Source organism: Topomyia yanbarensis, chromosome 1 (genome assembly GCF_030247195.1).
Source record: "Topomyia yanbarensis strain Yona2022 chromosome 1, ASM3024719v1, whole genome shotgun sequence".
Lineage (NCBI taxonomy): Eukaryota > Metazoa > Arthropoda > Insecta > Diptera > Culicidae > Topomyia > Topomyia yanbarensis.
In genome coordinates this window covers 5,719,305-5,744,411 of record NC_080670.1, presented here as the reverse complement: position 1 = coordinate 5,744,411, position 25,107 = coordinate 5,719,305, and the positions used below count along the sequence as shown (strand labels likewise).

At 36.3% G+C, this 25,107-nt stretch overlaps 1 protein-coding gene across 5 annotated transcripts in view; it reads right to left on the bottom strand.

Annotated features, from left to right (window-relative positions):
• The window catches only part of LOC131676709 (ankyrin repeat domain-containing protein 12), an 80,318-nt gene that overhangs the window by 32,958 nt on the left and 22,253 nt on the right, over nucleotides 1-25,107 (bottom strand). For 4 of the 5 annotated variants that reach the window (XM_058955967.1, XM_058955969.1, XM_058955970.1 and 1 more), the window contains exon 2: nucleotides 21,869-22,415. In XM_058955967.1, coding sequence (XP_058811950.1) covers nucleotides 21,869-22,315 — 447 coding nt within the window. In that variant the 5' untranslated portion in view covers nucleotides 22,316-22,415. Of the gene's footprint in view, nucleotides 1-21,868; nucleotides 22,436-25,107 lie in introns of those variants that run through there. The other variant, XM_058955968.1, reaches the window with a different exon arrangement.

The window sequence follows — 25,107 nt, the reverse complement described above, 5'->3', positions numbered from 1 at the left end:
ACTTTAGCGTCAGTAAAAAATTTAAGGAAAAGCAAAAAAGTGAACTTATTATGCTAATGCTCAATAGTCGCAACACGCTCGCTTCTTTACTCTGATAAAGCAACTTTTTCAAAAATCTTTAAACTATTTCTCAAAAAACAAATGCACGATTCCAAAGCTAAGAGTAATGCAATTTGTTGAAACCAAATCCCACATTTTCATTATCTCCAAACACTCTAACGTGGACTGCCAACGTAAACAGTACAGACAACCCTAAATGTACACCAGAGGCAACCCAAAATGTGAACCATGGGAAATCAGAAACCCCAAAGGATCGGTCGGTCGTTTAGTTCGTTCCCTCTAAATTGTGCTCCTTCTCGTAACCTTCTCTAAAACAATTGACATAATGGGCCTCCTCGCAAGGATTCTTCTCGCTTCGACAAGCACCAGAGAGCATCAGAAGCAATTGAATGTTGTCTACCGATCCGGGGGACATTTTTCGGATTATTCCCCTTTGAAAATGGAGCTAATAGTTGTGGGAAAAGGCTCACTTGTTTTTGGCCTTGCTTCGTTGGTCCACACCATCGACTGAATTGCAGTAGCAGTAATAGTAGAAGCAGCAGCGACCGAAATTGATTCCACATTCATAAATGATGTTATTGAGGCAACTCCGGAGAAACAATTCCATCGCCGGTTCAGGATTAGGCGTGGATTAATTTAATCAGTGCCTGTTTCGGTCACTCGTTTAGCGCTTTGGATGTTTCTTCTTCCCTCCGGATGGGGCAGCTCGTCTCGTCGAAGGGATCGGAGCCAAATTGGATAAACGAACAAATTGAGTTAGGCCAATTTTTGTGGTATTAGGAAAGTGCTCTGGTGTATGTGGCATGAATTATTGAGGAAAGAAAATTTTAGGGAAATTTGTAAAACACTCCCATCTGAATCGGCCTAGCTTGATTAAAAAATATGATATTCTTGGTGATGAAATCCCAATTTGTAAGAAACACAAGTTCAAACGGTAATTACTCAAGTTAATATCCATCGATTCGGATCAAACTTGAATTTTGAGTCGTTTCTTGTTAATGAAATGAATAAAGAAATCAAATGTTCTTCGAAATTAAGAAAAAGAATATAAATGGTAAATAGAGCAGTGGAATAGAAATAATAAAAGTAGAAAAAATAAAATAGCAAAAAATGAATAAAAAGGGTAAAGATAAAAAGTAATAAAAAAGAATAAAAAGAGCAAATAGAAACAAGGAATAAAAATAATAGAAAAGAGTAAAAGATCTTAAAAAGGTTAAAAACGTTTAAGTAGAAGCTAGTCCATACATTCAATATTTATTTTGTTTTAGTGTTGGAGGCGACAGCAATATATGTAATCTAGTTTTGGGTGAGACCATTCCCTATTTTTGCTTAATCGGTGTATGAATTGTGAAATACGCGTTGGTCCAGTTCGGACCTTTTGCCATAGATAGAATCTGTTGTGAGATCGCGAAAATCCGTTTGAGGGAAAAGTGTTCGCAGTCCGTCAAGTTTTCAGGAAAAACTTAGGTTTTCGAAAACCGTTTGACAAACTCTCTTTTTTCGAAGTCGGAATTCGAACCCAGGTGAACCGCGTATAACGCAATTTTTCCTTACTTCTATTTTTCCTTACTTTCCATGTTCAATTCTTGATTTTCGAATTTCGATTTTTTGATTTTCAATTTTCGGCTTCTGATATTCGATTTGCGGATTTCAATTTTCGATTTATGATGCTCGACTTTCGATTCTCAAATTTCGAATCTCGATTTTTGATTTTAGATTTTCGATGTTCGACTTTCGATTCTCGATTTTTCATTTTTGATTCCTGATTTTCGATGTTGGACGTTCGACTTTCGAATATCAATATTTTATTTTAAATTTTTTATTGCTGATTTTGATTTTTGCCTTTGATTTTTTACTTTTCAAATGCCAATTTAAATTTCGATTCTTGATCTTCGATGTTCGGTTTGTCAATCTCAATTTTCGTTTCTTCAATTTCTGTGTTCGATTCTCGATTTCCAACTTTTAATTTCCAAATGACTTTTCGAATATCCATTTAACAATTTTACATTTCTTTACTTTGATTTTTGTTTCCGGATAGCGAATTTAAATTTTCAATTTTCGATTCTTGATTTTCGATTTTGTTTTTACGAATTTCAGTGCTCGAATCTCGATTTTCGAATTTCAATGTTCGATTTTCGAAAATCGATTGTCAATTTTTGAATTTCGATTTTCGTTTTGCAAACTTTCGATTTTTAATTCTGGATTTCTCATTTTCGATTTGCGAATCTCAATTTTCGATTTTAGATGTTCGATATATGATTTTCGATTATCGATTGTAAATTATCCATTATCGATTTTCGGTTTTGGCGACTTTCGATTTTTGCTTTCCGATTTTCGATTTGCGAATTTAAATTTTCGGATTTCCACAATTCATACTCCATTCTTCATCCCTCTATTTTCCTTCTTCAGTTCGGTTCATTCTTCCTTTTTTCATTTTCCTTTTTTCCATTTTCTTTTTTCATTTTCTTTTTTTATTTTTCCCATTTTAATTTTTAGAGGTGTGCACCGTCGATTTCAGGTAAAAATTGTCGGCGAGCTGATTTCCGATTTCAGATTTTTCAATTGACGATTATCTATTTTCGATTTTTTATTTTTTTTCCGCGCACTTTCCGATTCCTATTTTCCATACATTAATTTGTATCTTCCATATTATCTTTTTTCCCTTGTTCGTTTTTCCGTTATCCCATCTTTCATATTTTAAATATTTCAACGCCATAATTTTTCAATTTTTTAATTTTTTAATCCCGCGATTTTATGCCTTCAGTTATTATTTTCAATTTCTTTTTTTTAATTTTTAATTTTTTAATCTTTAATATTTTTCAATTCCTAAGTTCTTTAATCTTAATTTTTTAATGTTTTAACTTTCTAATATTTTAATTTTCTAATTTATAAATTTTTTATTTTTTTTTTTAAATTTTCTGATTCTTTAATGTTTTAATCCTTGATTTTTTATTTTTTTATGTTTTAATTCTTTAAATGTTTATTTTTTTAAATTTCCTTCGATGTTTTGATTTTTTTATTTTATTATTTTTCAATTTTTAATTTTTATAATCCTTTAATTTTTAAATCTTTCAATCTTTTATTTTTATATTTTTTTTTAATTTTTGATCCTTGAATTTTGATTTTTTTTATTATTTAAGCTTTCAATTTTATAACTTGTTCAATTTTTTAATTTCGAAATATTTTAATTTTTATTTTTTTAAACTTTTTGATCCTTTGATTTAAAAATAACCTTTGATTTAAAAATAACCCTTACTTTTTGGTTTTTCAATCGCTTTTTTTTAATTTTTCACATTTAAATTTCTTAACTTGTTTAATTTGTTAATTTTTAATTTTTTAGATTTCCAAGATTTCTTGGTTTTTAGTTTTACATCGTCTTATCGATTTATTATTTTGTATGTTAAAATCCTGTTTTTTTTTCAATCTTGAAATTTTTCCACTTTCCAATTTCTATTTTCCATTTTCATTTTTCATTCTCCATTTTCCAATTTCTGTTTTCCATTTTCCCTTTGCAATTTTCCATTTACCATTTTCCATTCTCTTTTTTTTCTTTTTTGCCATTTTCCATTTTTCCATTTCTTTTTTTGGGATTTTCTTTTTTCCATTTTCCTTTTTTTCAATTTTTTTCCATTTTCTTTTTTGCCATTTTCTTTTTTTTTCTATTTCCTTTTTTCCTATTTTCTTTCTTCTAATTTCTTTTGTTCCATTTTCATTTTTTTCCATTTTCTTTTTATTCCATTTTTTCCATTTTCTTTTTTTCCATTTCTTTTTTTCCATTTTCTTTTTTTCCAATTTCTTTTTTCCATTTTCTTTTTTTTCATTTTCTTTTTTCCATTTTCTGTTTTTCCATTTTCTTTTGTTCCATTTTTTACATTTTTTGCATTTGTTTTTTTCTTTTTCCTTTTTTCTATTCTTCTCCATTTTTTCCATTTTCTTTTTATCCATTTTCCATGCTCCATTTCTTTCATTTTCCATTTTCTTTGTTCCTTGTTTCTTGCTTTTTGTTTTTTTTTTTTCTTCAAGTTTGCTTCTCTATTTTTTCCTTATACCCTTTTCTTTCCTTCTGTTTAATTTTCTTTTTTGTTAGTTCTTTTTCATTTTATTATTTTTCCTTTGATTGCATCATTTTTCATTTTCTTTTTTACCCTTTGGTGTTACCTTTTAATCTCAAAATTTCAATTTTTCCTTCGTTTTTCTTTATTTCTTTTTTATTTTACCTGGTTCTTGCTTTTTCATTTTTTGCTCTCATTGTCCTTTTTTGATTTTCATTTTTTCTCATTTTTTCATTTTATAATTCACTTCATTTCCCTTTCTTTTTATTATTTTTTCGTTTTTTTCCTTCTCTCGCTCTTACTTCCATTTTCATTTTGCTTTTTCTTTTTAACTATCGAAACATGAACTTTCTATTATCTACTATCTTTTCTTTTTTCTCCCTTCCTACATACATCCTTTGGATTGCCTTCCTTCATTTTCTATTCTTTTTAAATTCTCTCTTTCCTTTCTTCTGCCTTCACTCACTTGTCTTCTTTCTTTTTTCACCTATCTATTTGATTTTCTTATTCTCCTATTTTTTTCCTATTTTCTTACAATTTTTTTCTTCATTTTTTCAATTTTTCTGTTATAATAATATTTTTTCCCCATTCCTTTTTTCATTCTCTTATCTCCTTTTCCATTTTTCGTTTCATTTTTTTTGCTATCTCTATTTCTTGTCTTTCCTTTCCTTCCTCCTTCGCTCATTCTTGTCTCACCTGTTTTTCATTTTATTTGTTTTTATCTTCTCATCAGTCCTTGATTTCTTCTTCTTTCTCTATCCTTGTTTCTTTCTCCTTTTTCTGTCTTATTTTACTTATGGTATCTCCTTTTTCATTCCGTGTTCCTTTTTTATACTTTCTATTTTTGCGTTTCCTCATACACAAATAGCTCTTCTTGTTTCCCTATTTTTCTTTTGTTCCTTTCTATTTTCTCCGTTCTCCGCTCCTTTTTTTGTCTCCTTTCTTATCTCGTTGTGCATTCTCTTTTTTCGGTTCTGTTTTCTCTTTACTCTTTTCACTTTACTTATACAGTGAAGACTCGATTTTATCAGCTCTTGATTTTGGTAGCCTCACATGAGAATATGTTTGCTGGGTGCTAGAAGGCTAACCAGGCCAAGTTCTGGTAAATCCTTCCTAGAGCATATTTTTCTTACCATAAATATGCAAAAGTAAAAAACAGAATCTACGTGAAGAGACTAAAGAAGAATATTTTAACAGCTTCGGTTTAGGAAAGGAAGAAAAAAATATGTCCCCATTTTGTCAGCCTAAAATATTCCAGTTATTCCGTTTTGTTCATTCTTTGTGTCCATCGCCTCTTTTTTCTTCTTACTTCTTTTATTTTTTCTCCTCACTTTATGTTGCTTTTTCTTTTTATTTAATTGTTCTTGTCGCTTTTTCGCTTTAATTGTTCTTTCCGCTTTTTGGGGGAGATCTTTTACGTTTTGGAAAAACATTCAGAATGAAAATGAATTCCAACATCGGAATATCAGAGATAGAGAAAGAGAACAGAAAATGAGACGCCGGGTGGCTCTCCTGGGACCTACAGGGAAAACCTATAAAAGGTTTCTTAGTATCAGATTGTCAGATTTGTAGCTTTGGATATTCAGACGATTTCGTAGCTGGACTCTGGTGCGGATCGGCAACACACCGGATGAAACAAGAAAATCGAAAAACATGTTTAATGAACACATAACCAAAGAGCAGTTTGAAATGATGTTTCAATTCTCATTCTATTGATCTTAAAGATTGTTCCATCCAATCAAACAACTTGATCACTAATTCAGAAAAAGACAAATGAAACAATCACCGAAAGGGGATTAATGCAACGAACGAAAAGGATTCCCACAGAAACACAAAAGAGCTTACCCTGCGAATCTCGAAACCCACCATCCTACGAGAAGCATAATGTCACAATAAATTATTTCAATGTTGCGAAACACAGTCCGGGAATGCGAAGACACCGAACCATCGCCCGTGGCTTGTGTGATTATTTCGATTATCAACTTCCCGCTGTTTTCTTTTCACTTTGTTTCGCTAGTCGAACAAAGATTCAATCCTTATATGGGACGTCTGTTTTGTTTTATTTTTTTTTGGACAACAGAAAACAACTTCAGATACGGTGAGACACTGGACGAATCTGCGCCCTGCGGGGGTGGATTATGGATGGTCACCCGCGGTATCTCGAAACAGTCGGGTACAATCAAAATTTATTTTTAAATCGTGTCTGAGAAGGTAGGATTTGTAGGAGACGTTCCTTAAAACAGATTTGTTAGCTGTTTTGAAGGTTTAATTCCATATGTACTGTATGTTCATCTAAATCTGTACCCAATGCAATGTACCATATCTGTACCACTGGGGTATGCATAGCGTTATTCGTTGGTAAGTCGATTGCCTTGAACGCAAATTACCCAGGTTTGATTTATCTAGGGTAGACGAGCCCTCATTCATCTCATTAGTCGGGATATCACACTCTTTCGCGGATAACTCGGCTTTCAGTGATTGGAATGCTCTTAAATTGGTATCAACATCTTTGCTTCGATCCTAAGAAGCAGTACAATAAAAAATCTCGCCTGGAAAATGTAAAATACTCCCGTTTGAGTGAAGCGAAAAGTCGAGTACAACGCACCCTTATTCGTCTTACCATTTGAGCCAACGCGTTGAATAGAGAGAGCAGATACTGCTCTAACTAATGTGTTCAAATGGGTAGGATGAATAGAGGTGCTAAGATGAATTAGAGTACAGTAACCCTAGCCCGAAAAAAAAGCAAATGAGCATCAGGATCTATAATCTATAAATTTCCATGATCAATTTGTACACATGGCAACACTGGGTCGAAGCTCCTTTTCGCAAATTGCTTGACGTGAAAATGTTTGGTTTCTATTCTCAATATATCGACACCAGCTGTTACCAATTTGAATATTTTTCTACATACAAATTTCTATCTTTTTTATATCCTAGTTGGCATTTGCTAAAAGCTTTGACATTCTTTGTTACTGTTTATCACAAATTAGCACGTGCAAGAAAATATTTTCGGTTGTTATTGAACTGACAAACCTAATCATCGCGTTAAATTACATTTTTTTTTCATTAAAGAAATCCAATATCGATACACCGGAAGAGGAACGAACACATCCTGCAATCCCGCATGCACGGGGATCCATTTCACAAAGTGCAGAACTGTTGTGAATGTCGTTCACGGTATGACGCTCTCAAAGACGGCATCAATTGACTGTGTGTACTCGTCGTCGTGCACAAGAGGTTTTCTCCGACACGGTTTACAGGGTAAGGTACAAACCGCAAGATAAGATTGAAGGAACTTACAGCTCGTGATGTTGCTGCTTCTGTTAAGATTTGCATGTTGTGAAATTTTCTCAAGCAAGACGACGCGCCGTGACAGTCGCCGGAGAAAAGGAAGGGCAGCGGGCGGGATATGCATTTGTACTCGTGTACAGATCAAAAGCAGCATCCCCTTCCGGCGAACGAGCTCCCGTTTTGTTGATGTCGAGTCAGAGGAAAACAGTTTAAGGAAGCTTTATTCCATGCAAATGCGTTGGATTTACTTTCGCTTTGCACCATTAAAAGTTCAATCTGTTTGGTTTGCTCCGGAAAATATGGAACTGATTCTAGGAAGTTTGTATTGCTTGCTGGTATTCTGGCGGCGCTCCGCTTTACAGTGACGAGATGAAATTATGGCTTATCTGTGATCCTGACTATTGCTTTAACGATAACGGAGAAGCGGACTGGATTTGTTCAAAGAAGAATCCACAGTCAACAAGTGAAGGCTACTGATGTCATGGTTACTGGTAATTCAAGTGTAGTATAGAAATCCGTTCCGAATGGTTGATGATAAGAAGTCATACTCAGTTTTCAGTTCCGATTCAATTATAATTTTCGAATAGCGACTTTTTGTGTTCGAATGAGGAAAAAATTACTTTTTTTTAATGCACAAGGATGAATGGAACACGTCCAGCTCGAAAATGGAACACCAAAGTCGTCGACGGCCGTAGTTTTTTGAAAGGAAAACCGGCATTACAAATACTACAATGAATTTGAATTTTTTTTTGACTCGACGGGGAGTGGACCTCCTACCGACTTTTGAACTTTGACGATGGAAAGCAGCACTTCGCACATGGGGGTGAATTTTAGAAATCTGGAACAGAATCGAGGCAAAATAATTGACAGGCAGCTATCTTGTGAGTTACACAACGAAAGTCATCATCCGTAACAAACCGCTACAGGTCCCCCACAATAAAACGACCAAAAATTACGTCTTAATTATTCGAAACAAAGAACAAACAATTGCGAAAGAACGCTTTCCGGTGGAAACATCTAACTCATAGAAGAAGAAAAAACTTTACAGTTGCCCTACTTACTCCCAGCAAACGGCAACATAAGATCATGCTAAAAGTAGATAAAAAAAAAGATCTTCCCAGCCACGACAGCTGCATCTTCAAAGCTAACTTCCAACCAAGCCGAAACATAAATGAGTAAGTCCGCGAGGCAGAAGAGCGAAAGAGAGTGAAAAAATGACAACAATGAAATTTACCAGAAGTTACAGCACCATGAATGCGATGAACAACGGGCAGGGTAAATAGTGAAGCACAATGCTTCGCAACAATTATTTCTCACCGAAAACCCGTCCAACAGTGTGACACACGGATCTCCGAGTTCCACTTCAAGCAACTAGTGTAAACCGCAGTAGAAAGTTCCACGTCTACTAGTCTGTGGCAACCGTTGGTTGAGTAGAAGTTCGGGCACGGCAAATCGTACCGGATGTTCATTTTCAAAAATTTTCGCTGTTTTCCGAGGCAGAAAAGTTTCTGCGCGATGCTGCTGTGACCTCGAAAATGGAGGGGGAACCATAGTCTATTGTTTCGATAGCAGCACCTCAGCAGGCCAAGTTTCCAAGTGTTCTAATTTCGATGCTCCTTCGCCGTTGTTTTGGGCGGTTTACGGGCCTCCTTTCATGCGCTGTAATAATTTCACCGACCGAGATGCTGCTGCACTGGTTGGGTAAAGTTTCCCGCGCGTATTGCCTTTGGCGGTCAGGTCAATTCAGGACGATTGTGGCGGCGGGTGGACGAAAATTTCCCAACATATTTTCTTGGCAAACGATGTCGTTGTCGTCGTCTGTGCCGCGGCAGTGTGCCGTTGTCTTTTCTCGGCATTTTCATCGTCAAGTGTAATTATTAGATATTTTAATGAATTTCGGCACAATGCAGACGACCCGCCGTGAATGGGCAAAGAGACGAACAATACGAGGGGCCCAACCGCTAATGAGTTTTATCTCTAAAATTACGATGGGGGAAAAGGCAAGAAGGCCGGTAGTTCTATGGACGGGGGAAATAAAATCTTTGAAAATAGGGAAAAACTCTGTCCAAGCTTCAAAACAAAACTGAGATGAAAGTTTTTCCAAATAGAATTGTTTACGACGATAACACATTAATAAACAAGCAACACTGACGAGAGCTGTTTTAAATTCTACCACAAGACACATTTTCGAAGATTCTAACATGGTTGGCATGTCTGTAGGAAGTGTCAGTGACCTTCAAAATGCATGCTACAAGCCATCATTCAGTACCAGCATCAAGTAAAGCTACGTATTAAATATTGCTCTAAGAAACTTCAAGAGTCTCTTCAACGCTGAATAGACAACTACTCAGATTCTTCGCATTGCAAGCCACTGAACCATACCGCTTGCGAAAGCCTGTGAGCACACACACAGCTGAAGATGTGGATGGCGGAGGTGGATTAGTGGAAAACGTTCGTTGTTTACTGCTAACAACAGCTGATTTAAAGCGCGATTGTGTACTGCTCCCCCACCCAGTACATGAGAAGTGAAGCCGTCTTCTCTGCTTGCTCTCGCGTGATTTCCGGACTTATCTACCTTCACTGTTCTCCTATCATCGTTTTAGGGTACCACTGAATAAATTCAAGTACTTGCGCAGGCAACGCAACCGATTGCTTCGAGGCACCCTTCTGCCCGGATACACGCTGCAAAGGATTACTCAAACATACAACAAAGAAATAGGTTAATTGCAGTATTTATACCGCCCATCCGGTGTGGGGCGGTGGGTGTTTGAAAACATCTCACAAAGTCAGTCACTCGGCACAAGCACAAGCAAGCTAGTAACGGCTGGTAAGGCCTTGGCTTCCTTTTGCTCCGTTCGGTGAGTCAGCTGATGGCGCTAATGATTCTTCGTTTTGATAGTAGCAGCAGCAGCAGCAGTAGCAGGCTCTGCGAAAGTAGTTCGCCGAATCAATATAACCACGTGGAATGGTCTTAGCACAAAAATGTTTTCCTCGCGAAGGTCAAAAATAGCGGCGACTGCTTGGATGGGATGCGATATAAACAACCAAGCTTCTCCAGTATACCTACAAACATTCGATGGAGGCGCGTGGTTACCCGATAATTATCTCTAAAGAAAACCCTCCCCCTCACGACGCTCACAAATCATTAGCTTTGCATTGTAATTTTCCAACTTTGCGAAAGCCACCATTGTTGACTTCGGTAGGCGTTCATCCCGATTTCACCGACTAATGATGATAGATTGTGAATGGCGCGACCTAATCGGCTGAATTCGGCCGACAGTGCAAATAACAATTGCAGCCTTCCAGCTCGTCGCGTCGACCAACCGGCACCCAGGGAGTGGGGGGGGGGGGGGGAACTTTAAACACGCCTTCGCCATTGGCAGAAATCGGTTTTGCTTCCGTGCTGAAGGAAAATACACAGCCTCCGGACCAAGACGGTATGAATAAAGATGAGACACGGTTTAATTAACAATGTTCAGTGTTCTGAGATGAACGATTTTGGCTGACTCCTTCCATTTTCCCATTTTCAAACTCGATCACCCAAAGCAATGAGTTACTGTTCGGTTATCTAGTTGGCACCTCATTTGATAGTTCTGCTTCATCGCCTGCGCCCTCCCCCCCTCCCCCTGCATCAAACCTCAACCATTTCGCGAAAATTGATTGCCATAGCCGTCGCTCGCTCGCTCGCTCGCCTACTCAGTTCGGATGGCAGAGAAGGGTGTTTATTTGCTTTAAAGTGTGTCTATAGATTGATTGATTGTTTATCCAGTCTGACAGTCATTCACTATCATTTCACCGTTTTCCCTCTCACCATCTCTTCTTTGGAGCAGGGTCGTCGTATGTGCAAGTATATTAAACCGACTGGCTGCTGGCTGCAGTGCAGATAGTGGACGAAATTGACTGACTGCAAAGTGATTAATTAACCCCCCCCCCCTTCTTCTACCATTCCTCTACCACTCTATCTCTGCCTCTTCGGCTATTTGGCCACATGACATTGCCGCGGGAAGGCACGAAAAGCAATTAACAATGGCGACATGATTAGTGTGACGTGGAATAGTTGCGACATGGTCTCGCCTAATTAACTGCGTGAAACGTTGTTGGGCGGCTAGTGCTGTTAGTTTAAATTTTGCTGGAACTAGCTGATTCGTAAATAATATAGGACTGTACTTTTCCATTTTGATTAAATTTGCTTAGGATCAACACAATGGAAACTATTCGGTTGATCGATAGTTTCAAGAGTCAGAGTTTCGCTAATAGGTTCATAATAGGACCTTTCAACAGCATAGAAATAACATTCAAAATAGAATTTTAGGCCGAGCAGATATGATATTTTAGCTGTTGAATTTGACTTGTTGACTCTCAAGGTCATTAACTGGAACCGCTACTATTCGTAGCATTAACCAATAACCTCAAACTAGAATGTCACAAATATTTTGCATTGGGGAAATTTCACTTGCTCAGCTGACATTGGAATTCAAATTTCGGTGCTCATTTAGCAATTATTAAATAATAAACGCGAGTATTAACAAAAAAAATCCTTGTAGACATTTTAATTTACTTCCGTTTTTTAAATGAAAGTTAAGAGACTGGCATCTTTTACAGGTTCAAAAACACCGATTATTTCGATTGAATCGATTGGTAAACTGGTCTAAGAATGTATTTTTGAATATACGGAACCAAAGCGCCAAACAGGCATACGAGCGCAAGTACGATCCGGGTACATAAAGGGAAATGCATTCATTCGTCTAATCAGGATTTCGCGTTTTCTCCACTTTTTACTTTTGAGATTGTTTTGAAATGGGGCAGAATAAAATGGAAGATAAATAATGAAAAATGTAAAGTAAAAAAGTGGCAAAGTGTGAAAAGTGGAAAGGGGATAGTGGAAATTGGAAAATGGAAAACGGGAAATTGAAAATGGAAAATGGAAAATGAAAATTGGAAAATGGAAAAGAGAAACAGGTACAAAAAAGAAGAATGAACAAGGAGATAAGAAAGTAGACAAAAGAAAATTGGAGTAGAGAACGGAGAAAATGGAAATAAAGAAAAAAGAAAGAGAAACAAGAAGAGGTAATGGTGTATGGGGAAACGTGAAAATGGAAAGAAAAAAAGAAATATCGAATGAGAAAGGATAAACAATATACTCCTTGTAAAACGAGAACAGAAAAGGAAAAAAGAATAGAGAAAGGCGAAAAAACCAAAGACTGAGGAGAATATAAAAAACGAAAGGAGTAAAAAGAAAGACAGATGAAAGAAGAAAGAAGGAAGGAAAGAAAAAATAGAAAACAGAGAAAGTAAAAAAGAGAAATAAAGAAACAGGGAAATAGTATGATAATAAGAAAAGAGAGAGAAGGGAAATTAAAAAAAAAAGATTAAAAAAGTATAAGAAAAAGCAGGGAAAAACAGGAGAACAAGAAAAGCAAAAAGACAGGTGAAAAAAGAAAGAAGACAAGTGAGTGAAGGCAGAGAAAGAAAAGGGAGTATTTAAAAAAATAGAAAATGAAGAGAAGCAAATCAAAAGAAGTGTATTGAAAGGGGGCAAAAAAGAAAAGATTATAGAAAGTGAAATGTGGAATGGTAAATAACGAAAGTACAAAAAGGTGAAACGAAAATGGGAGAAAACGCGAGAAAAAAGAAAAATGTGGGGAAAACAAAGAAAAAAAGAAAAAGAAAAAAAAATTAAACTGAATTATAAGAGGAAAGAAAAAACAAAAAGAAAAGGAAAGAGAAGAAATGAAAAGCAAAAAAGGACAAAGAGCAAAAACCGAAAAAACAAGAGCCAGCTAAAAATAAAAAAGGAATAGAGAAAAACGAAGAAAAAATTGAAATTAAGGAAAGAAAAGGAAAAGGAACTAAGAAAAGGAAAAAAGAAGCCGGAAAAATGAGAAAGAAAAAGGAAAAAAAATAAGAAAGCAAACCTGAAAAGAAAAAAAAACAAGAAGCAAAAAGCAAGAAACAAGGAACAACGGAAATGGAATACGGAAAATGGAAGATGGAAAAAGGAAAATGATAGAAATGGAAAATAATTGAAATGAAAATGGCAATAGGCAAATGGAAAAAGGAAAATAAAGTGGAAAATGAAAAGTGAAAATTGTAAAGTGTAAAGTGTAAAGTGTAAAGTGTAAAGTGTAAAGTGTAAAGTGTAAAGTGTAAAGTGTAAAGTGTAAAGTGTAAAGTGTAAAGTGTAAAGTGTAAAGTGTAAAGTGTAAAGTGTAAAGTGTAAAGTGTAAAGTGTAAAGTGTAAAGTGTAAAGTGTAAAGTGTAAAGTGTAAAGTGTAAAGTGTAAAGTGTAAAGTGTAAAGTGTAAAGTGTAAAGTGTAAAGTGAAAAGTGAAAAGTGAAAAGTGTAAAGTGTAAAGTGTAAAGTGTAAAGTGTAAAGTGTAAAGTGTAAAGTGTAAAGTGTAAAGTGTAAAGTGTAAAGTGTAAAGTGTAAAATGTAAAGTGTAAAGTGTAAAGTGGATAGTGGAAAATAGAAAGCGAAAAATGGAAAATGAGAAATGGAATGTGGAAAATGGAAAATGGAAGGTGGAAAATGGAAAGTGGAAAATAGAAAAATTAAAAAATTGAAAATTTAAATTGAAAGCTTTAAAAATATAAAATTTTGTGAATCTCAGAATTAAAAAATTTGGCAATTTAGAAATTGATGGAATCAAAAGATTGAAAAATTTGAAAAAATAGAGATTTTGAAATTTAGAAATTTGAAAATTCAGAAATTTTCAAATCCAAACATTTTAGGGAGGTAAAATTTTAAAATTAAAGAATTTAAAAGTCTGACTATTTGAAATCATGAAAATCCAAAAACAAATTTTGAAGATTTAAAAATCTAAGAATCGAAAAATTTTAAAATAAGAATTAAAAAATTTAAAAATCTTAAAACTTAAAAATAGGAAAATTTAAGAATTCAAGCATTTTAAAATTTGAGAGCTCAAAATTTAAAAAAAAAATTAGATTTAAAAATTTAAAGATTTGAAAATCTAGAAATTTAAAAAATTAAGGATCTAAAAATTAAAAAAACTTAAGAATTTAGGAACTTAATTAAAATTTTGAAATATATAAATTTAAATGTTTAAGAATATAGGAAATTGAAAATCAAAATTTAAAAATGTCAAAATCAAAGATTTGAGAATTTAAGGATTTAAAAATTTAAAAATATAAGAACATAGGAATTTAAAAATTTGAAAATTTAAGAATTTAAAAATTTAAGAATATAATAATTTTAAAGATCAAAGGCTCAAAAATTTCAGAATTTGAAAATTAAAGAATTCAAATTTTGAGTATTCAAGGATTTACAAATTTAAAGATTTGAAATCCTGAAATTTGAAAATTTAAATATCCAAAAGTTAAAAAAATGGAACTTAGTGATTTGAAAATTTTTAAATTCCAAGGTTCAAAAATTATATTATTTAAACATTTTAAAGTTCAGGAATTCAAAAATTTAAATTTATTTGAAATTTTGAGTGTTTAAAAACTTAAAAACTTTACAAATATGAAAATTTGATAATTTAGAAATTTAAGGCTTTAATCTTTAAAAATTAAAAATTCAACAGTTAGAAATTAAACATTAAAAAATGGAACATACAAAAATTTTATAATTCAAGAATGTGATAATTGAAAATTTTAAAAATATAGAATCTCAAAAATCTGAAAATTTAAGCATCCCAAAAAAATTAATTTTAAGCATTTGAAAATTTAGACATCCAAAGATTTAAAAATCAAAAGATTTAAAAATTTGAAAACGTAGAAATGCAAAAATTTATGAATTTAAAAATTTTAAAATATTGAAATTTAAAAATTATTGGATTTAAAAATTTGTAAATTTACAGATTCAAAAAAATTCAATAAATTTAAAATGTTAAAATTTAAGAATTTAAATATTTGAAAATTTAAAAATTAGAATTTTGAAATGAAAAAATTGAAGCATAAGAATATTGACAAAAATTAAATCTTAGGATTAAAAAATTAAGAATTAATAATTTTAAAAAAATCAAGCTTCAAAACAAAAAAATTGAAAAATCCTAAGAAAAAGAAAAAAAAAATGGAAGCCTAAAAATATAAAAGCCTAATAAATTTAAAAAATTAGAAAATCACAAAATTAAAAAAAAATATTATTTAATAAATTCAAAAATTAAATTTTAAAAATTTAAGAAAATAAAAGCTTAAAAAATCAAAATAACTAAAGCATTGAAAAAATAAAATCATGAAAAATAAAAAAAATTAAAACTAATTAAAACCTTAGAAAAGGAAAAATCTAGAAATTAATAAATTAAGAATTAATCAATGAAAAAATTTAAACATTTGAATTCTGGAAAATGCACTTACTGTGGACAGAATCTGCGTGATATCCAGGGCCGTCGAGAGCCGCGCCGGGCCCCGGGGTTCGAAGTACTGACGGGCCGTACCATATATGACTTCTTATTTCAACATCGATTAGAGGAACTATACAAATGCAACCGTTTCAATTAAACTATTTTTTATAAAAATTGTTTATTTGATACGATTCAATGCGTTAGCTTACCAGAGTCGTGATAATTTTAAATAAGTAATAGATGAAAAAACTAAAAATAATAAAGGAATATTTGTTTGTGGCTGGCCATTAGAATGACTTGCGTCCGATTTGCCATTGCAATTGGAAACCTTTTTTGCGACATTGCCATACAGTCCATATCGCCATCGTTCATGCTCCCTTGACGCACGTTAATGCTACCATCGTTAATGCTGCTCAGAATCCGAGCTTAGAAAAATTGACATCCCTTCGTGAGCTTGAAAGAGAAATAAAATTCTATTTATGCCCGCCGCGATGAATCGAAGGTTTGTTTGTTTTCCTCGTCCGTCCGCTCTGAGATCATCAAGCAAAAGTGCACCAGATATAGATTATGCAGTTCAGTTATGCTCGAAAATGTAAAAGAACTTCTGCCTTCAAACTGTCCACATAATAACAAATGAATGCTTTGGTTTGTGAATGAATTTATATTTCCTCTGCACTCAACCATTCGATTCTGCATAAAATTTCAGTCAGTTTGGAAGTGAATGAATGAGGGAAGCATTGAAACTGAATATTGAATTCAGCAAATTAATCAGAAATAGGCAACTGAATGTAAAGTTTCGCACCACTGATGCTGCCTTGTTTCTTATTGTTGGTACATGTTGATGATTTTGAGGCACTGGATGCAGCTATTGCAGTTGTCACTATGACCTGAACGAATTTTCTTTATTGGTTTCTGAACATGGTAAAATCGGTTTTGGAATCAGTTGTTACATTTGCGCTAACATTCAGAGAGAAAACATTCCGAATGCGATGAATGGGATCCAACAGCGAAGTCTGCTGTTAGAAAGACTGAGACAGAGAGTTGTGAGAGAAAGAGTTTCAACTTTTGGTGAATACTAATAGGTAGAATAAGTATCTAGTTCAATTCCCACATTTTTCTGCATCAAATGTGTACACTGGAACCTCTATTTACGGACCAAGCCAAGGGTTCGTAAATTGAATTAGTTCGTTTTTTGGGATTTAGATCATAAAAAATTCGCTTCACATTCTTATCAAAATTCGTTGGCTGAGCAACATTATCGATAACCCTAACAATATAGGTATTTCCGGAACGGGCTTGACAAGTACATGATGAAAATGGATATTTGGCACCTTCCGATTGAACAATAATCTCGATAACCCTAACAATTTGGGAATTTTTGAAACGGGCTTAATGAGTAGATGATAGAAATGGTACCTTGGAGCTATTTCAAACAATATCTGTATAAACTATGAGGGTATTTTTAAGCTGGTTTGCCGAGTAGATGAGCGATGCCCTTTTGAAGGCCAATATAGCGTCTTCTGGTTCAGAGAAGTTTTCTATAATCATATCATCCGCATCACAAATCAATATACTTATATCTATTCTATGAATATCTTTTTTCGAAAATGTCAATATTTTAGGTTATAGAGATGTCTTAACTGGAATTCGCCATCTTGGTTTTCAAAGTGGCTTCATTCATTGATTTTCGTCATCTACTCGTCAACCCCATTCCGAAAATATCCAACTTTTATTAGTAACATTAGCTAAGAATATGATAAATTGTAAACAACTTCATACTGTACACTTTGACAAACACTTGCGATAAATGAAACCAGAATGGTTCTATTGCACTGTTGAATGAATCTAATTGGGTTACGTTCACGTACTTCAGAAAACCATTGGAACGATTGGAACGTAGTTAATATTATTGAGAGGGAAAAACCCGCGGGAGTGGATTTTCAAAAGCTCCTTCTCCCGTAGGCACAAAACCTCTATCTTTTAGGTATCAACATTTAACAAACAAACCAAATGATACAATGACTAACACTAAACACTGCTTAAAATAAACACTTCTTAAACTCTATCTTACATAGGTAAAGTATTAACATTAACATAAAAAATTGGCTAACACTATCAGGTTTGGGAAAGGGTGCGCGAAAACAATTTTTTTAAAGAAGTGCGAGACAAATTGAAGTCCAAGACATTGTAACATTGATTGAACACTATACACATGCTACTGACGGGTTCATTTTCGCCATAATTAGTACGAGACACTGGAAGACGGACAAAAGAGTAGGAACGAAGGTTTCGGAGGCGAATATCAATGTTGAGAAGACGGAGTAAATCAGGGCAGTCAATGCGAGACAATAACAGATCAGAGACAAAAGACGCTTTGGTCACATTGCGGCGCAAAGACAGTGTTTCAAGACCAATGAGGTTGCAACGATCTTCGTATCTGGGCAGATTGTAGGGATCGCTCCAAGGCAGGTGGCGCAGCGCAAAACGCACAAATTTACGCTCAATACTCTCGATGCGTTGAATGCTGTTCTTGTAGAAAGGAGCCCAAACAACGGCGGCGTATTCCAGTGTGGAACGAACGAGCGAGCAGTACAACGTTTTTAAGCACTGTACGTTAGTGAAATGCTTAGTAACCCTAAAAATAACTCCTAGATTACGCGAAGCCTTAGACGAGATAAAAGCAATGTGATCCTTAAATGTAAGCTTTGAATCCACAAGAACCACTAAATCTTTCACTGTAGTTTCTCTTTTTAATTTGTTTTGCAAGATAGTGTAGTCGAATGTTACGATGGAGCGTTTTCGTGCAAACGTAATCACAGAACACTTCGAGGCATTCAAAACCATCCTGTATGTCATGCACCAATTAGCGAAAATGTCTAACTGAGATTGCAATGCATCAGAGTAACTTTTAACTATGTGGAATAACTTATAATCATCTGCATAAGACACCTTGAAGCACTTAATCAATAAATCCAGATCGTTTATGTATAGAAGGAAAATATAAGGACCGATATGGCTGCCTTGAGGTACGCCGGACGTTACGTCGAAGGATGAGGATAAATGATTCCCGATTTTAACAGACATTTTACGGCCTGACAAGTAAGATCGAAGCCATTGGTTGATTTTATTGAAGGCGGCCGACAGATCGGTGTATATTGCATCAGCCTGCAATCGATCCTGTAGCGAGCGAGCGATAAATGAGGTGTAGGCTACTAAATTAGTGCAAGTAGATCGCCTGGGAATGAAACCGTGTTGAGTTTCTGAGAGGTATCTAGAACAACAATGTGTCAAAAACTCGAGAACGATGAGCTCCAATAATTTCGATAGTGCACATAAAGATGCGATTCCTCGGTAATTGGGAACTTCGCTTTTGGATCCTTTTTTATAAACCGGAAAAACGTAAGATGATTTCCAGATGGTAGGAAACACTCCGGAACTTAACGATGGCAGGCAAAGCGACGACGAGCATTTTTTAATGATAGATGATGGGATTCCGTCAGGTCCAGGAGTTTTAGAACACTTGAGTTTTGTGCAAGCTTTTTGTACAATATCGGAAGATATCGTGAAATGAGGTCCAATACTAGTCCTACGGGGAATGTTGTCGGCTGCTGCGGAGACTTGTTGATTATTAAGAGTATCATTGGTAAAAACACTGCCGAATTGTTGGCGAAATAACTCACAGATGTCCGGCAATGAAGTCGCTTCTAAATCACCCAGCGACATAGAAGTGGGTAAACCTGACTCACGCCTCTGTTCATTAACGTAATTCCAAAACTTTTTTGGATTGTTACGAAGGTGGCTCTGAATATGATGAAGGTAGGAATTGAAGAGAGACTTATTAAGTCTCTTGTAACAATGATTTAAGAAGATTCTAATTCTTTAGCATATCGGTTCGGTATTTCGAAAACTTTTTTAGAGCTGACCTTTTGGCCGAACCCAATTAATGCCGCTAAAGTTGAAGTAGTTGATTGTAATATATTTGCAGTGTCGACAGAAACAATAAACTTCATCAATAAAATTAAAATAAATTTAATTCAGTTAAAAATGCGGGCCCCCAAAACAGACCCGGGCCCCAGGGTAGTTGCCCCCCCCTGACCCCCCCTCTCGTCGGGCCTACTGATATCTCGACATGTCCAGCGTACAAACTGCGTGGGGACAAATTAAAACGCTCGCTCAAGGCACGTTCCAAGCAGATCTGATCATTTTGGATAGGTTTGTTTGAACTTAAAGTAACAACAATTTTAAATCATGCCATACTATGTTCAAATCGCAGTTATTAGTTGCATCATTCATTCCAGCAGCCATGGATTTCTCGTGCAATGGAAAGAATGCAAGATAGAGTTTGCGTCTGTTCAGTAAATTTGTAAATTTGTCTAAAAAGTCTAAGCTTCCGTTTAAATGAAATGAAGAGACTTGCAAAGTACAACAACTTTCCTAAACATATAAGGCCTAGTTATTTAGTTTAATCAAGTTTAAAATTCTGCCAAATTTACATTCTGGGCAACTGTTAAATGTGTCAATATACTTATACTCCCTCAGGAGCTAAATTGGAGTAATTCCTCAAATTAATGCAATTAGTGTCCAAATCAACTTACAGCCAAGCTTTTTGAATTTAGTGTATATCTAGCGGTCCAGTTAGCTGTTAGTTACTGATAAAGAGAATCCGAAACTCAAAACATCAGTCTTAACATAAACCAAGCAAGTTTAAATCGAGTAGGCACTTTTCAATCGCTACTAATTTCCATCAGCCAAGTAAACGCACACCACAACCTTTGTTGTTCAACAATAACTCGCAACACTACATTTTATTGGTCCTGATTGGAAATGCGGACAACAACAGCTACACTGTGCTTTCCATGCGAAACGGCAAACAGTTTGCTAATTGTGCCCATGCCTGCACTTTTCGACTGACCTGGTACAGGAGACTTCCGATTTTGTTAACTAATTGTTTTAAATCGACTACGAATTATGACAATGCTAGTTTTGATTAAATCACATCGAAACCGAAAATCGTCACTGTCATCAAAATCGATCTCTTCCTATACGACCGACCGACAAACTCTCCCCTGATGAATTCCGATTGCGATTCCGAGGGGGCATTGTTTGACTCAATTGCGTACACAAATGCATATAAACTAACTCACACACATAAAGTCCCGCTCACGCAGTTGGTCTGTTTAGGGTTAGAAGTGAGGACTCGATGTGAAAAGGCGTAAAGGTAGAATAATGTACCCCTTGCTTTGATGTGTGACGTCGCCGGCCGCCGCTGCCGCCGCCCGGGTGGCAGCGCGCGGTGCGGTTAAAAGGTACCGGGTACAAAGTGCTACATCAGTTCTCCCGTTCCCTCTACAGAGCAGAAGAGAACTCGGTGGAGTTTGGCTGTGTTGCTGATGCACTAACAATGTACTTCATGCGGAATGTGCTCATCCGGCATCCGGTAGGAGTTTGGATGCGCTGTCGGGTGGAACAGAAGTGGAATGCTTTGTTGCTGCCTGATGCTGCCTGCTGCTGCTACAACAAGATTGTAATTCTCTGTGTAAACCCGAACGCTCTTACAGAATACATTACGCGTCAAGTGGGCTGATCTCGTTGGCGGGGTGTGGGCGTCGTATTGCAGCAGCAGCAGCAGGAACATTTTCCGCTACGCAATCACACAGGGACGGAAACGCAAATAGTAATCGGGAGATGTGTGCCCTTTGTGAAATGTTGCGAAAGTTGTTCGTGAACTCGCCGGGAGGAGTAGGATTGCAGGAGGGGGCGTTAATGGGGACGAGCTCCTGGCAAATGTAGATTTGCAAAGCCACAGCAAATTAGTTAATTTGCCTGATGAGGAAAGCGGCACAAATGCTTAGCTTTTACTTACATGGTGCTTTTGTTGAGCGCAGTAGTGCTAATTATTTCAGTTGCTATAGTGCGATGATTAAAACCGACGAAGAACGTGAGTTCTGAGTGGGATCGGAATGCACTTCGGTCGGAGGAGGATAAATCAAAGTTCACAAACCAACAGAAATTATGGCGAGTTGCTTTGAACTTGATCCACTCACTTAACTCGAGCGTGTGTTTGGAACGGGTCCACGGTCAATTTCTGAATGACACTTGAAGAAACAAACGGCACAAGTTCAACAAAGGCGCAAATACAATAGAAAAACATAAGTCGCTCACCTTCTCTCGCAGCTCCTTAACGATTTCCTCGGTCAGACCCTGCTGGCAGGCGTACATAAGCGAGGTGCATCCTTCCGAGAGCCTCCCCGGCAGGACTGTCGGCACCGACGGTCTGTGTTCCTTTGGTGCAGATTTTTTTGCACGGTTTGATTTACCACCGGCTGCGGCTGCAGACGGATGTGGGGTTCCTCCAAGGGCAGGCAGTTGCAGCGGGTTGGGACTCGCTGGACGCGGTGGGCTTGGAGACGGTGGTTCAACTGTTACAACAAGAATGTCCTGGTTACCCTGCTCCTTAAACTTGACCGTATGCTTCGGGGCACCGGCGTCCCTTGGTCCTTTACTGAGGGTGGCCGGTTTCTTTTTTACCGTAGTTGCACCACCGCAGGCGTGGGGGTCTAGAGGAGACCACGGAACTGGCGGGGGACGGGATTTGCTGTTCGCCTCCATTTATCCGACCGGTGCGCACTTTTCATCTTCGTGGTTTTATTGATCGTTGGTGGGACGAGGTTCACTTGTGTGGGAAATGTCACTGAGCGGGAGCGGTTTGCTGGATTATGATGGTAGTTATACGTGATAAAGGATGTTATTTGGGTTTTTATTCTCTGTCCTCAAATAAAAATCGCTTGAGCTGTAGGACAATTGAATCGGTTCGGAATTGGATGAGAAATTGGGTACAGTTAATAGTTGAGCCAGCTGAACTTTCTACTCGAGCAAAATTTTCCACTACACATTCTACCCAACAAGTTAAATTTCAGCAGTATTTTCACGGCCACTGCGACTGACGTTACGGGTAAACCAACACACGTGCTAAGCGACAGTGTCAAAAAGGTTACCATCGAATTCAAGCGCCTGCTTGGATGGATAAGCATCAGATTTGGTGGAAGAAAAACATTTTATCAAGCCAAGGCGCAACACCTCAAGCTAAAAACGTAATAACAACAACAATAATAAACTTTTTTCAGGTCTAGCAATGGAGGTGCAAACATGTTGTGATATTCTGAAAGCCTTCGGCGCTATGTCGACATGGAATGATCGCTCTCAATTGGATTGAGTACCAGCTCTGTGCCAATTCAAATGTGACGAGAAGGTGAATGTATCCTGTTATCAAATAATTTCTGAGAATAATTGGTGGCATTAAAAGGCAGATTATATCCTTGACCCGCGGATAGATGTTTTCTTTTCCATTTCCCACACTTCTCACACGAAATGTATTATAGAATAGGTGATCGCATTCGCCATGTTTGATTTTTGTTTGTTACTATTGAAATTAAGCAAGGTGTAAGGGGCTTTCGTTTTCTCCTTCATTTTTTCGTGTTTCTCGACATTTGTACATCTCACTGCTCACATGCTCTTTCATTCTGACCAACATTGGTTCAAACTAACATCAAATCAATTTAGTACTTGTTTTCATTTTATATCCACATGTCCAGTCCCAGGCAAGATTTATACCTCAAGGGTTGCCACATTGACGATTTTTTCTGTAATGTCACAGATTTATTTAAAAAATTTCGGTTCCGACTACAGACACTTTATACATAGACTAGCGAAGTGTCAAAAATTGCAGCCAAATGAGCATTAGGGTTTCGTGATGGGAAGTAGAGGAGGAAGCCCATGCAAATCTTATGGGATCTTCCGTGATGCCAGTTTATTTTAGCTTTACTGTTTTGTCACCGCAAGTCTGTGTATAAAGTGTCTGTAGTTCCGACAGCACTTTACACTTGTCCAGACATACCACAGACTCTGGTGATTCCCATTAAAAATGCCAAAATATCCTGTCTCCAGCGGTAGAAGACAAAGGGTTAAGTCGTCGGGAGACTGTAAGCTTGCTCATGTGACCCTATTCCGCGTTTTTCGAAACAGTCTTCCTAAACTCCTTGGTCTTCCTGGAGAATTATGGTTCTTAGTATTGAAAAATTTACTTCCCACCTTCGAGTCCCATGATAATTAAATGTCGTTACAATATAAAAAACCTGTTTTAATCCACCACACCCGTACCTTTCGGATTTATCGATAGTGAACAATATATTCCAAGAATATTTGATTTGCCATCGGTGATCTAGGCCTTCGAATAGAGGTATTTTGATGTCCATTTCAATAGTTTTTTAATCTATAAGGTACTAGCTAATACCCATCGCGCGTTGCTGCGACTTTCAACGAAATAGGAGTAAATCACAATTGGTTCCGAAGCGCTATCTGGTGGCAGATAATTCCTAACCAATAGCACATTAAAAGGCTCCATAACAAATGCCTACTGTGTATATTTTTTTACGGAAATCGGTAAAGCTGTTTGGGAGTCTATAAATCATATACATACATAGATATAGACAGATAGATTACGATTGTACCGGTATATATGAGAAATTCCTATGTGACCGCAATAATCAACCTGTAACTCCGGAACCAAAATTCAAAACTGAATGAAGTTCAATAGCAATCAATGAGAGTATTATATCTTTCACTTGAAATCGAGTTCGTTAAAATCGGTTATGTGACATTTGTTCGGAAACTTGGCGAGTTTCTTCTTTGATTGGTCATAAGTGAACCTATTTGAATATGTATTACATCATTCGGACATCATAGGGTTGCCAGTTTATGTGGGAATTTGCTATGTGACGGTACTCTTCAACCCGTAACTCCGGAATTGGAAGTCCGATTAACTGAAAATTCAATGGTGTCTTATGGGAGCGTAGAATATCTGTAACGTTCCAATACGAAATTTCTGGGGGAAACTTTACTCGATTTTTTAAACGTGAATATCTGCCGTTGTACTGTACTCAAAAATTGAGGTTTACGCTATCGCTGTTTTATGAAAGCATTAATTATCTACATGATGATTGGTCCGTACTATACGACCGAGCGAGCTAGCGTTGTTAAAACGGCCCCTTTTTTGTCAAATGCACTGCGACACATATGAGGCTTGGTATAAAGGAAGAAAAATCATCTGTTTGGTTTTTGACGACGCAGCGCAGCTGCAGCATTAACATTAGCCCATCACATGCAGATCGCTCGTTGGTTAGCTAGAGCTGGCGGGGGAGAGAGGAGGGCACTTGAGAGACTCAATCAAATATGTGAAGTCATAAATATAGGTGCCGCGTGTATGTTTCCATCATTCGTCGCTCGCCTGCCAAACGAGCAACATCATGATTATAACGACCGGACGGTACAATAAGCGGTTAAACAGCGTTAACCGTGTTCCCTTTGCTACGCGAATTTTTATTATGTTATTTTTAGCTTTATGT